The sequence below is a fragment of the Rhinopithecus bieti genome, unplaced genomic scaffold (genome assembly GCF_001698545.2).
Source record: "Rhinopithecus bieti isolate Rb0 unplaced genomic scaffold, ASM169854v2 scaffold_6945, whole genome shotgun sequence".
In the NCBI taxonomy this organism is placed as follows: Eukaryota; Metazoa; Chordata; class Mammalia; order Primates; family Cercopithecidae; genus Rhinopithecus; species Rhinopithecus bieti.
In genome coordinates this window covers 4,087,103-4,102,560 of record NW_016805531.1, presented here as the reverse complement: position 1 = coordinate 4,102,560, position 15,458 = coordinate 4,087,103, and the positions used below count along the sequence as shown (strand labels likewise).

The 15,458-nt window shown below is 43.5% G+C and overlaps 1 protein-coding gene and 1 long non-coding RNA gene across 2 annotated transcripts in view; one reads left to right on the top strand and one right to left on the bottom strand.

The window, feature by feature from the left end:
- The window catches only part of LOC108530125 (uncharacterized), a 13,041-nt gene extending 8,768 nt beyond the window's left edge, over positions 1–4,273 (bottom strand). Inside the window, exon 1 of the long non-coding RNA XR_001885764.1 lies at positions 4,182–4,273. This is a non-coding gene — a long non-coding RNA (uncharacterized LOC108530125). The remainder of the gene's footprint in view (positions 1–4,181) is intronic.
- Positions 4,274–4,341: 68 nt separating this feature from the next.
- On the top strand, positions 4,342–7,343 carry COXFA4L3 (cytochrome c oxidase associated subunit FA4L3). The gene is made up of 5 exons (XM_017872823.1): positions 4,342–4,495; positions 4,610–4,672; positions 4,839–4,924; positions 5,991–6,051; positions 6,844–7,343. The coding sequence occupies exons 2-5, from the start codon at positions 4,637–4,639 to the stop codon at positions 6,910–6,912; spliced, it is 252 nt and encodes an 83-aa protein (XP_017728312.1). The 5' UTR covers positions 4,342–4,495; positions 4,610–4,636; the 3' UTR covers positions 6,913–7,343.
- Positions 7,344–15,458: the final 8,115 nt, after the last annotated feature.

Sequence of the window (15,458 nt, the reverse complement as noted above, 5' to 3'; positions counted from 1 at the left end):
AAAAAAAAAAAAAAAAAAAAAAAAAAAAAAATCTAAATTTCTGGGGTAGGAACCAAGCAGCCATGTCTCCCTGCCCCTGCAAGCCTAGGTGGTAGTAGCTAGAGAAAGGCTCTACAAGTTGCTGGTAACTGGGGGTGGGTAGGGAAGACCCCCCTCCAAGGGATTATGGGCTCTGGGGCAGCCACAGAAGGTGATGCTGGTGTGTGTCCTGAGTGGACTTCTTTGGGGGCTGACAGGGTCTGAAGGGCTGTGATGTGCCTGTTTCTCATTCTGGTCACCTAGGCAGTACTGGCCTGGTGGTGCCTTCTGGGCACCCTGGCCAGTACACAGGGTTTGGGGACAGGGATGACCCTAATTTCATGTCTATCCTCCAGTTGCTAGTGGTGAGGCTATGAATTCCATTACATTTTGGAGTGGGAAGTGTTCTTATTGCTCAAGAACTGAATGACAAACTTCTTTTCTGGGGTCTTGACTTCACAACCTCAGGCAAAAGGGCAGAAAATCTGAAGGTTCTTGAGTCACATACAGTTGACCCTTGAACAACACAGGTTTAAACTCCTTGGGTCCACTTATTATTAATTACTTTTTAGACGGACTCTCACTTTGTCGCCCAGGCTGGAGTGCAGTGGCATGATCTCGGCTCGCTGCAACCTCCGCCTCCTGGGTTCAAACTATTCTCCTGCCTCAGCCTCCCAAGTAACTGGGATTACAGGCACTCGCCACCACACCTAGCTAATTTTTATATTTTTAGTAGAGACAGGGTTTCAACATGTTGTTCAGCCTGGTCTCGAACTCCTGACCTCAGGTGATCTGCCTCTCGGCCTCCCAAAGTGCTGGGATTTGCGTGGGTCCACTTGTATGTGAATTTTCTTCCACCTCTGCCACACTGAAGTAGCAAACCAACCCCTCCTCTTCTTCCTCCTTCTCAGCCTACTCAATTTGAAGAGATGGAGACCTTTCTGATGACCCACTTCTGCTAAATGAATAGAAATATATTTTCTCAGCCAGGCACGGTGGCTCATGCCTGTAATCCCAGCTACTCGGGAAGCTGAGGCAGGAGAATCACTTGAACTTAGGAGGCGGAGGTTGTAGTGAGCTGACATCATCCCACTGCACTCCAGCCTGGGTGACAGAACAAGACTCCATCTCAAAAAAAAGAACTATACTATTCTGGCCAACATGGTGAAACCCTGTCTCTACTAAAACATAAAGAAATTAGCCAGCATGGTGGTGCGCGCCTGTAGTCCCAGCTACTCAAAATCGCTTGAACCCGGGAGGTGGAGGTGGCAGTGAGCCGAGATCTTGCCAACTGCACTCCACCCCGGGAGACAGAGCAAGACTCCGTCTCAAAAAAAAAAAAAGGATATTTTCTTTTCCTTATGATTTTCTTCATAACATTGTTATTTTCTCTTGCTTGCTTTATTGTAAGAACTTTATATAAAAAGCAAAATATGAGTTAGTCAACTGTTTAGGTTATCAGTAAGGCTTCTGGTCAATACTGGGTTATGAGTAGTTAAATACTGGGGGAGTCAAAAGTTATATGCAGATTTCTGTGTGGAGAGCAGAGGTGTGTAAGTTCCCCTAACCCCCAAGTTGTTCAAGGGTCAACTGTATTTGTTTTGGCGACAGTTTTTTGTTGTTGTTCGTTTAAGAAACAGGGTTTTGGGCTGGGCGCGGTGGCTCACGTCTGTAATCCCAGCACTTTGGGAGGCCAAGGCGAGTGGATCACTTGAGGTCAGGAGTTCGAGACCAGCCTGGCCAGCATAGTGAAACCCCATCTTTACTAAAAATACAAAAAAAAAAAAAAAAAAAAAGCCGATGTGGTGACACATGCTTGTTAATCCCAGCTACTTGAGAGGCTGAGGCAGGAGAATGGCTCGAACCCAGGAAGTGAAGGTTGCAGTGAGCCAAGATCACACCATTGCACTCTGGCCTGGGCAATAAGAGTGAAACTCTGTCTCACTCCAGGCTGGAGTGCAGTGGCACAACCATAGCTCACTGTAACCTCAAGCTCCTGTGCTCAAGCAATCCTCTCGCCTCAGCCTCCCAACTAGCTAGGACTAAAGGCCTACACCACCATACCCAGCTAATTATTAAAATTTTTTGTAGACTGGGCACAGTGGTTCACGCCTGTAATCCCAGCACTTTGGGAGGCCGAGATAGGTGGATCACCTGAGGTCAGGAGTTAGAAACCAGCCTGGCCAACATGGTAAAACCCTGTCTCTACTAAAAATACAAAAAATTAGCCGGGCATGGTGGCGAGTGCCTGTGATCCCAGCTACTCAGGAGGCTGAGGCAGGAGAATTGCTTGAACCTGGGAGGCGGAGGTTGCCGTGGGCTGAGATTGCACCATTGCACTCCGTCCTGGGCAGTAAGAGTGAAACTCTGTCTCAAAAAAAAAATGTAGAGTCTGGCTATGTTATGTTATCCAGTCTGGTCTCAAATTCCTGGCCTTGAGTGATCCTCCTACCTCTGCTTCCCCAAGTGCTGGGGTTGCAGGCCTGAGCCACGGCACCTGGCCAACAGAATTTATTGAGTACATAATTCAAAATTGCTGCATTTGCCTTAATATTTTTAACAGTAAAATATAAATGAGTCACCCAAAGCACAGTGTTATAACTCTTGAATCAGGGAAACTCCATATTGACTTTGATCTCTCAAAAGCTTGATATACCCAGGCATTATGAAAAGGAAGAAAAATGTCGCTTTCTGGGTTTAATTTTTATTGCTGCAAATAGGAATAAGCAGATCTTAAAGGTTATATGGACAAATTATATCTGTAACTACCTACCTACAATTTGTGAATTTTAAAATGTTTTATTTTAAACATTTCCAAACATACATAAAAATAAGAGTATAACAAACCCACACATACCTATCACCTACATTAAATAATTATTATTTTGTAAAATATTTATAATTTGCTTTTAGTTGAAGTGTTTTGTTTTGTTTTGTTTTGAGATGGAGTTTTGCTCTTGTTGCCCAGGCTGGAGTGCAATGGCGTGATCTTGACCTACTGCAACCTCCACCTCCCAGGTTTAAGTGGTTCTCCTTCCTCAGCCTCCCGAGTAACTGGTATTATGCAATTACAGGCGCCCACCCACACCCGGCTAATTTTTTGTATTTTTAGTAGCAATATTGGTCAGGCTGGTCTTGAACCCCTGACCTTAGGTGATCCACCCACCTCGGTCTCCCAAAGTGCTGAGATTACAGACATGAGCCACCGCACCTGGCCTAGTGGAAGTATTTTAAAGTAAATTCCAGACAACATGATATTTCTCACTGCAGAGGTTGCAGTGAGCCAAGATATATATATATATACCTGTCTCTACTAAACACAGCCCCTGGCTCTGTGAAATTGTTACCATTGCAGCCCACACGGCAAACTGCAAGGTGAGGCTGCTGGCTTAGGGGAGAGTTAGGAGGGAACCCAAGGACGAAGTCAGCCGGCAGGGTCGTTTGCAGAAAGAGCTTCTCCTGACAACCTCCCCAGCTGATTCTTTTGTTTTCCCTCAACCTCGGGTTTTTGTTTTATTTTGTTTTTGTTGTTGTTTAGCGGAAAAAGTCAGGACGCCCCGGGAGTTATTCTGAAATAAACTTTACAATTTAATTTTAATGATCTCCATATGTGCACAGCACCACATTTTGGAGATTTTAATGTGATTGGATTATTCTAATTTACCCGCCTGCACCGGGGAGCCTCTCCCGGGACCCTCGGGTCTGCGGCTCATTTTTCCGGACCCCCTTTTATTGTTTGTTTATTTGCTTATTTAAATATTTTGTTTTATTGTATTTTATTTAATACAGGGTCTGGCTGTTTTGCCCAGGCTGGAATACAGTGGTGCAATCTTGGCTCTCTGCAACCTCAAAGGCCTAGACTCAAGCGATTCTCCTGCCTCACCCTCCTCAGTAGCTGGGACTACAGGCATACACCAACACGCCTGCTAATTCTTTTTTTTTTTTTTTTTTTTTAGTAGAGAAGAGGTTTCGTCATGTTGGCCAGGCTGGCCAGGAGTGATCCTCCTGCCTCAGCCTCCCAAAGTGTTGGGATTACAGTCCTGAGCCACCGCGCCAGGCCCGGATCCCCTTTTAGAAGAGTTGGTTTTCCCTCAGGTCTTGGCTATCAGCGCTCCCCTCTTAGGGGTTCCACCTCCTACTCCCCAAACCTTCAAACTCCTCACAAGCGCCAGTGGTGGCCAAGAGCTACCGGGGTCGGCAGGTAAGGAAGACGGCGGCGAGCGGCAGGGGGCGCCAGCGCCCGCGTTCGGACGCTTCACGTCGGCCGCACAATGAACTGCAGGGGGCGCCGGGGAGCCGCGTGCCCAACGGGGAAAGCGAGTCAGCTCCCGCTCGCTCCCCGCCCCACGCGCGTGACCAGAGCGCGCTGGCCCGGCCCACCCGGGGCGGTTGTGGTTGCTATATATAAGGTGGGGAGGCCGCCCGCCCGTTCGGTTCCGGGCGTTACCATCATCCGTGCGCACCGCTCCACGTCCAGGTGAGTCTGTCATCTGCGGAGACGCGGACGCGCCGGCCCGCGGTTGGCTTGCGGGGCGCGGTGGACGGTTTGGCGCCCACCAGGTGATCAGTACTTTGGCTTGTTAATTTCTAGATTTGGCAATTCTTCGCTGAAGTCATCATGAGCTTTTTCCAACTCCTGATGAAAAGGAAGGAAGTAAGTTTTTAAAACAATTGAAAATCTTGACTAAAGTTTTAATTTTTAAAGATGAAAAGATGGCACAGATTTTGAAGAAAGTATAGGATAAATATAGCTGTTTGGCTGTTTCAAACGTTTCATATTGAAATGTCCGAATGTGTCCCCTCCACCTGTTGTGTGTTAGCTCATTCCCTTGGTGCTGTTCACGAGTGTGGCGGCGGGTGGAGCCTCGTCTTTTGCTGTGTATTCTCTTTGGAAAACCGATGTGATGTGAGTAGGTCTCAATTTATAAAAACGTTTTTGGCAGTGTTTGGTTGACCTTTAGTTTATGAAATGTACGATAGAAGTTTCCTATTTTTTTCCCATGCATAAGAATGCTAAATTGTGAACTGGGAGTCAGGGTTAAAAAGCATCTTTTATCGGAAAACTCATGATATTGTCTACCAATGAGTCAGAAAATGAAAATTAGAAAAAAATTTTAAAAGAAGAAAGACAAAATATTAAAAAACCCATGATATTAATCAAATTAGTTTATTTCTTGTGTTTATTCTTTTACCCATTGGCCCTCCACTCTCTGGCAGTGAAGTAAAGCTTCTTTTTTTTTTTTTGTTTTTATTTTTTTACCCATTGGCCCCCCCCCCCCTGGGAGGGAAGTAAAGCTTTTTTTTTTTTTTTTTTTTAAGTTTTGAAATTTAAAGTTCTTCAGTGGTTTTGGGAGATATATACATACAATAAAGCAATCATTTTAATTACAATTTTAAAATTTAGCTTATTAGATTTTTACTAATGTGGTAGAATTGATAGATTCAGTTATCTAGGATGAACCTAATCTCAATTTTGGGTAGAAGAAAGTAAAAAACAAAAACATGTATCCTGGAATATGAGGAAAAGATAAACTTGAAACTGATGGAGGCTGGAGAGGGCAGTCCTGTAACCGCTGGCAGAAGGGCCTAGAGCCCTGGAGTTCACCACCTGCAGAGGTCAACCTGCCCCTCCCACAAACTGAGATAAGAACATTATTGCATGTCCTTGGCTTGGCAGTTTTACTCCCATGGTTATTCGGTTTGTGGGATCTTTCCGCAATGTAGCCCCATCAAGAGAATACAGAGTACCTCCTACCCTTTAGAGGAATTGATGCTTAATATTTGAGCCACACCTTCAAACTCCCTTAGAGAATTTTCCATCAATTTTAGTTACTACTGATGGTTCCTGATCATTAGTAGACAAATGCCTAAGTATGAGATTGGTTTTGTCCCTAGCACGTTTATAGACCCAGTGTCAGTGTTGGTTTAAATCCACATATTTTAATGTTTAATTGGCTTTCTACTAATTTTAGCCTTGATCGAAAAAGAAATCCAGAACCTTGGGAAACTGTGGACCCTACTATACCGCAAAAGGTATTGTTAAATTAAAAACAAATTATTTCCATTTTGCTCAAACCTTAGCACCTTTGTCAGCAAGATAGATTTAGTACCTTACCCTTATTGTGTAACTTAGATCAATTGTGCCTTCATCGAGTAATTAAAATGAGGAAATTTTAAGAGCCTCCTCTAGGCCAGGAGCATTGTCTATCCACTCGTGAGGAGCACATACACTTGGAACTTACAGCTCACATAACACATGGCAAACTTAAAAATCTGCATCCTGGCCAGGCACGGTGTCTCACACCTGTAGTGCCAACACTTTGGGAGGCCGAGGCAGGTGGATCACTTGAAGTCAGGAGTTCGAGACCAGCTTGGCCAACATGGTAAAACCCCATCTTTACTAAAAATACAAAAATTAGCTGGGCGTAGTGGCACACACCTGTAAACCCAGCTCCTGCGCGAGAATTGCTTGAACCTGGGAGGCAGAAGCTACAGTGAGTTTGTGCCACTCCACTCCAGCCTGGGCAACACAGCAAGACTCTGTCTTTTAAAAATCTGGATACTGGTAAGTGAAAGTAGGGCACATATGTTTGATCTTTCCCTGTGATTGCATGACACTTAGGAACCCAAGGGCTTTTTAAAAAGATGGGCTGATAGAAAAAAGCTCCCATTACTATTTTGTGCATGTTTTAGAGATGGAAAGAGGTAGGTACAAACACAATGATGATGCTTTTTCTGAAGGAGAGTGTGGACAAATCCCAAAGAGGGACATGCAAATGAAAGTCAAATTTTTAACACAATTTTTTTTTCCTTTTTTCCCTTCAGCTTATAACAATCAACCAACAATGGAAGCCCATTGAAGAGTTGCAAAAGGTCCAAAGGGTGACCAAATGACCAGCCCTCTCCTCTTTCTTCCAAAGAGTACTCTATAAATCTAGTGGAAACATTTCTGCACAAACTAGATTCTGGACACCAGTGTGCGGAAATGCTTCTGCTGCATTTTTAGGGTTTGTCTACATTTTTGGGGCTCCAGATAAGGAATTAAAGGAGTGCAGCAATAACTGCATTGTCTAAAAGTTTGTGCTTATTTTCTTGTAAATTTGAATGTTGCATATTGAAATTTTTGTTTATGACCTATGAATATTTTTCTTAAAATTTATAAAGCTTTGTAAATTAGATCGTCTGTAATAAAATGCCATTTGTGCAAGATTTCTCAAAGATTAGATATATATTTAAATGGAAGAGAAAATATTTTATGGGAGAAAATACATTTGAACCATTAAATTTCATCTTTTAAATAACATCCAGTACAGATTTCTGCGTAAGCTTTTTTCCCCCAAGTTCATTCATTCACTAGTAGTTTATTGAGCACCTACTGTTTGCAGTATAGCTAACAAAGCCAAAATTTGGTGGGATATGAATAAAAGATGGTAAGTACAATGAGGAAAATGAAGTGGGGATGAGGTTGGAGACTCACATGAGGATTGATCTTGGAGGAAGTGCTGGGATTCTGGAGGTGGACTGGAATGCAAGGCATACTGAGATCTGCCCTAAAGATGCCAAGCCATACTGTGATGTTCCTGTGGGGGCTGGGGAGGGGAAGGTGGGGAACCTTGCCAGCACCCTTCAGAGTTTGGAGCCACTCTTCCCTCTGGCCAATGGTAACTTGAAGGCTAGAGACACACTCATATCCAGCACACCCCCTGGGCTCCCCTGACTGTCTTTAAAGATGAAATAAGAAAGTTACTTTTCATTAACTTCTTTTAAAAATGGAGATATAATTCACATGCCATAGTATTCACCCATTTAAATTGCACAATTCAGTGGTTTTTAGCATATTCACAAGAACGTTTTCCTCACCCCAGAAAGAGCTCTGTACCATTAGCAGTCATTTCCCTAGTCCCAATCCCTCTGCTCCCAGCCCCAGGGAAATACTAATAAACCGCCTCTACGGATTTGCCCACTCCGGACATCTCATGTAAATGGAATCATGTAATCTGTGACCTTTGGGTTTGGCTCCTTTAACTTGGTATAGTGTTTTTAAGAGTCATCCATGTTGTGCCATGTCTATATTCAGTGTTGCATTACTTTTTCTGACAGTACTGTTCCAATGTAAGGATATGCCATTTTGCTTATCCATTGGTAAGTTGACGAACATTTGGGTTGTTTCTACTTTTTGGCTATTATGAATAATGCTGCTATGAACAGCCATGTACAAATTTTTGTGTGGCCATATATTTTCGGTTCTCCTAAGTAGGTACCTAAGTTCATTAACTTTTTTTTCTTTTTTCTTTTTTCTTTTTTTTTGAGACAGGGTCTTGCTGTGTCACCCTGACTAGACAGGCTGGAGTGCAGTGGCACCATCTCACAACCTCTACCTCCTGGGCTCAAGCAATTCTCATGCCTCAGCCTCCCCAGTAGCTGGGATCACAGGCATGCACCACCACCACACCTGGCTAATTTTTGTATTTTTAGTAGAGGCAGGGTTTTGCCATGTTGGCCATGCTGGTCTTGAACTCCTGACCTTAAGTGATCCACCCGCCTGATCACTTGAGGAAAGGAGTGATCCCTTTCGTCTCCATTGGATCATGGCTGACACCCCTATAACAAAAGACAGGTTAACAAGAAAAAGCATAACAAACTTACAGTTTTACTTGACATGGTAGCCTTCAGAATGAAGACCCAAAGATACAGGGAAAACTATTCATTTTTATGCTTATGTTCAATGAAAAGTCAATGTAGAAATAGGGACAAAAAGTGTATGGTCCTAATGCTATTAGAATAGACTTCATGGGGAAGCTCACCAAGGTCTGTCTGCAGCATTACCCCCTGCCAGGTGTGGGGGTAGGCTCCCTCTGTAATGAATGTCTTAATTTCTTTATGGCCAGCTGTTACATAGAAAGGTGGGGGAAATTTAAGAGCAATGTCTTTAGGTTTTATGGCTGGCTTTCAGGAAAACGGATTCTGGCTTCTATGACCCGCCTTGGAGAAGAGGAATTCTAGTTTCTATGGCTCACCTGGGGGAGAATCAGGGGCAACAGACAGGAGGGCAGAGAAACTTTGCTTCTGCGGCCTTCATTTGGGGTATCATTTTGGGGGCTCCAGCGTTACCTTCACAGCAATAAAAAAATAACTAGGTCTTGCCAGGAACTTGGCAACTCTGAGAGGATTAAAGCAAGACTGCTGCCACCTTCTGTTGCTTCCTTATCACCTCAAGTCATCTCAGATGAAAGTCTCTGACAGTTGATCTCAAGGAATTACATGCAGCAATTGGGAAGCACATTTTTATTTGCTTAAGCTTCTAAAGTTGAATGTAATATCACTCGCACAAACAAACATTTACAGCCTAGTGATAGTTGGTCAACTAAGAGAGCAAAGTATAGGGTGTTTTTCAAAGGATGACTGTGGCTTTCAACTTTAAAACACAAACCTGATTGAAATGTGGTGCGAACATGGCAATGGGAGGTACTCTTCTGCAGGTTTGGGAGGGAGAGAGGTCAAAAGCAATGTTGATGCTTAAATTTCAAAAGATTTGGGTTTTGTTGTGTTCTTAGCATTTCCCTCAAATATTTTATTTTGAAATTTTTCAAATATGCAGAGAAGTTGAAAGATGGATACTCACACTTCTTATCAATTAACAGTTTGCCTCATTTGCTGTATCTCCCTGTATATGTATGCTTTTCAAAAATTAACTCGTTGAGGCCAGGTGCAGTGGCTCATGCCTATAATCCCAACACTTTGGGAGGCTAAGCCAGGCAGATGGCTTGAGTCCAGGAGTTTGAGACTAGTGTGGGCAACATGGTGAAACCCCATCTCCACTAAAAATGCAAAAATGAGCCAGATGTGGCACACACCTGTGGTCCCAGCTATTTGGGAGGCTGAGGTGGGAGGATCACCTGAGCCTGGGAGGTCAAGGCTGCAGTGAGCCTTGATCTTGTGCCACTACACTCCAGCCTGGGCAACCCAAGTAAGATCCTGTCTCAAAAAAAAAAGAGAACAAGTTACAGATATAAGGCTTTTGTCCCTAAAAATTTAAGCATGTACTCACTGCCTAAGATAAACGACTTTCTAGCTGACTAGAATACCACAACCCAGGCTGGAGTGCAGTGGTGCGATCTTGGCTCACTGCAACCTCTGCCTCCCAGGTTCAAGCGATTCTCATGCCACAGCCTCCCAAGTAGAATACCATTATCATCCCTAAGAAAGCCAACATAGAAATGCAGGAGAGCCGGCGCAGTGGCTCATGCCTGTAATCCCAGCACTTTGGAAGGCTGAGGCGGGCAGATCACCTGAGGTCAAGAGTTCAAGACCAGCCTGACCAATATGGTGAAACCCCGTCTCTACCAAAAATACAAAAATTAGCTGGGCCTGGTGGTGCACGCCTGTAATCCCAGCTACTCGGGAGGCTGAGACAGGAGAATCGCTTGAACCCAGGAGGTGGAGGTTGCAGGAGCCAAGATCACACCATTGCCCTCCAGCCTGGGCAGCAGAGTGAGATTCCGTCTCAAAAATAGTAAATAAATAATAATAAAAAAGAAATGCAGGAGAAAAAAGTGGAATGTGGGGAGGAGGGGATAAAGAAGAAAATGAGTTAGGCTTTGAAACTGTTCACTGGAGAGCCTGGAGAGCCATCTAGGTGCTACACCTGGAAACAGGTGAAAGAGGGATAAAACCGGGGCATGGATGAGTTGGCCTACAGAGGGCTTCTAGAGCAAAATGAAGATTGAAATGAAGACTGTAAGAGGCAGGCAGAGAAAGAGGACCCGTCTATCATGGGGATTGAGGAGAGATGTGGTGTGGAGGAGCCCAGAGAGGAGGAAATGCTCTTCCCAGTCAAGAGCTTGCTGCTGTTTGCAGTGAAACCAAAGCCCGGAATCCTTTCAGTTTTGTGGTGTTGAGCTTTAAGCAAACATCTGGAATTCTCTTCTACATACAAATCAAATAGGATGCTTTCTGAGCAAAAAAGTTAATATCACATTCCGTGTCACTAGAAACTGGAGTGAGAGCTTATCATTTTTCATTTTCTCGAAGAAATTATTTTACATTTTAGTTGAGACTTTGTGGTAGAGAAAGAAATTACAGGCTCAGAAATCAGGCTGCTCTGTCACTTACTACGTTGTTTTAGAAAAGCCTCAGGTTCCTCAACTATAAAACTGCGCCAGTGGGGCCGGGTGCTGTGGCTCATGCCTGTAATCTCAGAACTTTGGGAGGCCGAGGGGGGCGGATCACGAGGTCAGGAGATCGAGACCATCCTGGCCAACATGGTGAAACCCCGTCTGTGCTAAAATAACAACAACAAAAAATTAGCCACATGTGGTGGCGCACACATGTAGTCCCAGCTACTCAAGAGGTTGAGGCAGGGGAATTGCTTGAAACTGGGAGGTGGAGGTTGCAGTGAGCCAAGGTCGTGCCACTGCACTCCAGCCTGAGACAGAGCGAGACTCCATCTCAAAAAAACAAAACAAACAAACAACAAAAAAAAAAACTGGGCCAGTTCAGGCCAGGCATGGTGGCTCACACCTGTAATCCCAGCACTTTGGAAGGCTGAGGCTGGGTCACTTGAGATCAGGAGTTTGAGACCAGCCTGACCAACTTGGTGAAACCTCGTCTCTACTAAAAATACAAAAATTAGCCCTGTGTGGTGGCACATGCCTGTAATCGCAGCTACTCAGGAGGCTGAGGCAGGAAAATTGTTTGAACCTGGGAGGCAGAGGTTGCAGTGAGCTGAGATCGCGCCACTGCACTCTAAGCTGGGCAACAGAGTGAGACTCTGTCTGAAAAAAAAAAAAAAAAAAACCGGGGCCAGTTCATACCTGTTTAGGTTAGTATTACTGATTACTTACAGGAGATAATAGCTATAAAGTTCCTAAAATGGTGCTTAACATGAACTAGCTGTTCAGTAAGTACTGAACAGAAGGGAATACTTCTTCCTTAAAAAAATAAAAATAAAAAAATAAAAAAATAAAGATTATCCCTATAATAACAGCACCTTGGGAGGCTGAGACAGGCAGATTGCTTGAGCTCAGGAGTTCGAGACCAGCCTGGGCAACATGTGAAACCCTGTCTCTACAAAAAATACAAAAATTAGCCGGGTGTGGTGAAGCATGCCAGGGGTGCTATTCGGAATGCCGAAGTGGGAAGATTGCTTGAACCCAAGAGGTGGAGGTTGCAGTGAGCCGAGATTGCACCACTGCACTCCAACTTAGGTGACGAAGCAAGACCCTGTCTGAAAAAAAGGAGATTATCACTATAAAACTGCCATATGTGTTTATGATTACATTCCATGAGTGGGAGCATTGCCTGTTTCAAATCCATGCATACCCAGCTCTGTTTGAAATCTATGCCGGTGACTCCTGGCCCACCTTTGGTTCACAATGCCCCAGTTACATACCTTTTAGAGAGAGTGCACACACAGCTGTAGATAAATGCATCCCATATTCACTCTCATCTACATAGATACCTAGCTTAAAATAAGAACCCCTGCACACATAACACATATAGATGATCTCACAACCAGAAAAGACATAACAAAAACATACATATCTCCTTAGAAATAAGGCCCAGCACAGTGGCTCACAATCAGTAATCCCAGCACTGTGGGAGGCCCAAGTGGGCGGATCACTGGAGCCCAGGAATCTGAGACCCGCCTGGCCAACATAGGAAAACCCCGTCTCTACTAAAAATACAAAAAACTAGCTGGGCGTGTTGGCGCTTACCTGTAATCCCAGCTGCTCGGGACGCTAAGAATTGCTTGAACCCAGGAGGTGGAGGTTGCAGTGAGCCAAGATTGCATTGCTGCACTCCAACCTGGGTGACAAAGCGAGACTATTGTCTCAAAAAATAAATAAATAAATGTGCATATTTTAGTAATTACATATATTCTCACATTCAAAAGTAATGGTCTGTGGTTTGAATAAGGAAATGGAGTTGAGTGCATGTACCTAAGATAGCCGTAAGAATTTTCGACCTAAAGAAGGACACTGAGGTGAAATTAACAGAGAGAGTTTTTTGGGGCCAAGGTTGAGAACTGCAGCCTGGGACACACTTCCCAGTTGTCTTACAGAGTGCTCCCGCTAGGGTTTGCTGCAAGCAGGTTTTTAAGGGCAAAAGGGAACAAAAGGTGGGCTGACAAAGTTGTTTGACAGGAGTGCTCATTGGTTTATAGAAATAACACTGATTAATGATTAACTGTACATTATTGAACTACAGGGTGTGCACGATGGTGTCCAGTATATGGCATTTTATGGCTGCTTGGCATTAGTCTAGAGCCCACATAGCAAATGGCTTCAAGAGGTAGTCACTTAGCTCAAGGATGTGACTGCTGTCACACTCTGTCACATTTCAATGCCTCTCTGGGCCCGATAACTAAAGCATTCCTCAGATAAAAGTTTATTTTCTTTCTCGGAATGGAATTCGTTTTTCTAGTATGATTGGCCCTTAAAATGTCTTTTTCCCATGCTTAGAAAATTGCCTCAGATAATTACCTCATTTCTCTGTAGAAACTAAGGCTGTTTTTTGTTTTTGTCTTAGTCATGTTTTACTATATCACTTGCCTGTTTGTACACTACCTAGCTTAAGATGAAAATTAGAATGAAATGAAGGAAAATCCCAAATGTTATAATTCTTGCAGACATGTTAAAACCAACTTGCTCATTCCCCTGGTGAATATATAATAAGACATTCTATTACATATATTGCATGTATAATAGGCTATTGCTTATTTGGAGGGTGGGCATAGTATTTTAAAAAATAAGGCCAGTGGCCAGGCGAGGTGGCTTATGCCTGTAATCCCAGCACTTTGGGAGGCCGAGGCTGGTAGATCACCTGAGGTCAGGAGTTCGAGACCAGCCTGGCCAACGTGGTGAAATCCCGTCTCTACTAAAAATACAATATTGTTTGCTTGTTAATTTGGAGACTATTTCATTGAGTCAACCACTGTATGTTTCCCACATTTTAATTGTGCCAGATTTTTTAAAAAGTAGTGCCATTTGCTTTTAAAATTATTATTTAAAAATTATTTAATTAAAAAATGTTTAATTACATTAAATTTGAGTTAAAACAGCATTTTAATTTAATAATTTTAAAATTACTATTTTAAATTGAGATGTAGTTTAGATACAATAAAATGAACAGGCCTCAGTTGTTCAGTTTAAGGAAGAATTTTGATAATTGTATGGCCCCATGGAATAGTCATGCAAAACTAGCTGTGGAACATTTCTATCACTCCAGAAAGTTCTCCTGTGGTACCATTTACTTTTAAAATTAAAAGCCACCAAAATGTACACTTTAAAAGGATGAATTTTATGTGAGTTATGTCTCCTACACACACACCCACACACACACACACACACACACACAAATTTGCCCCACATGTACTTGCTGTGTCACTTCCAGAAATAACAGAGGCTAGCATAATTTTTTAATACCATATAAAGTACCGACTGTTCTGTGTGGGAAACGCGCGAAGGGAGAAGAAAAGACATACACACAGTACCTTTAAGGGTAAACAACCTTTATCTCATGTAAATGGCAATGCAGATATAATAAGCAAATGATATAATAATAAACAGATACTAAGCAGATCGATATAATATGCAAATTGCAGTGGGAAAGGAAGAAGGGAAAGGATATTTACACTCACCAGACTATGGAGGATTCACCACCAGATTGGGAAGCAACAGCCTGGGCTCCAGGGTCGGCCACTTGTCCGTGCACAGACAAGGAGAGGTCTCATGAAGCTTCAGCGTGGTCTGGAAGCCTAGTTCTTTTTGTAACTAGTTGTTTGGCATGAGGCCCAGTCATGAGGGCCCTTAATGACTGAGCTCAAGGAACACAAAAAGGTGAACTTGTTTTGCTGTTGTCTATTGTTTTTCAATAACTAACCTACAGGAGTAGATTGAAATAGAGATTTCTCCGAACAGTGCTGGATGAACACCTCAAGAGACTCACACAACCTGTTCCGGGAATTGGTGATCATTGTTTGTGTCCATGTTTAATTGAATTCAAATTTAATATTTAACTTTTCCTCCACACCGACCCCATATATAACATTCAATTTACTTTTTCCCTAAGACAGAAAATTGGGAGTTTGTGAACATTGTAAGAAATATACCGGCCAGGCATGGTGGCTCACGCCTGTAATCCCAACACTTTGGGAGGTTGAGGTGGGTGGATCACCTGAGGTCAGGAGTTCAAGATCAGCCTGGCCAACATGATGAAACCCCATCTCTATTAAAAATACAAAAAATTAGCGGGGCATGGTGGCATGCACCTGTAATCTCAGCTACTCAGAGGCTGAGGCAGGAGAATCACTTGAACCCGGGAGGCAGAGCCTGCAGTGAGCCGAGATCGTGCCACTGCACTCCAGCCTGGGCAACAAGAGCAAAACTCGAAAGAAGGAAGGGAGGGAGGGAGGGAGGGAGGAAGGGAGGAAGGGAGGG

Bases quoted from the DNA above. Each gene is read 5' to 3' on its own strand.
- COXFA4L3 (XM_017872823.1), top strand. From the start codon at position 4,637: ATGAGCTTTTTCCAACTCCTGATGAAAAGGAAGGAA. The intron at 4,673-4,838 runs GTAAGTTTTTAA...GTTGTGTGTTAG, and splicing joins TCCTGATGAAAAGGAAGGAA to CTCATTCCCTTGGTGCTGTT. The intron at 4,925-5,990 runs GTGAGTAGGTCT...TACTAATTTTAG, and splicing joins CTTTGGAAAACCGATGTGAT to CCTTGATCGAAAAAGAAATC.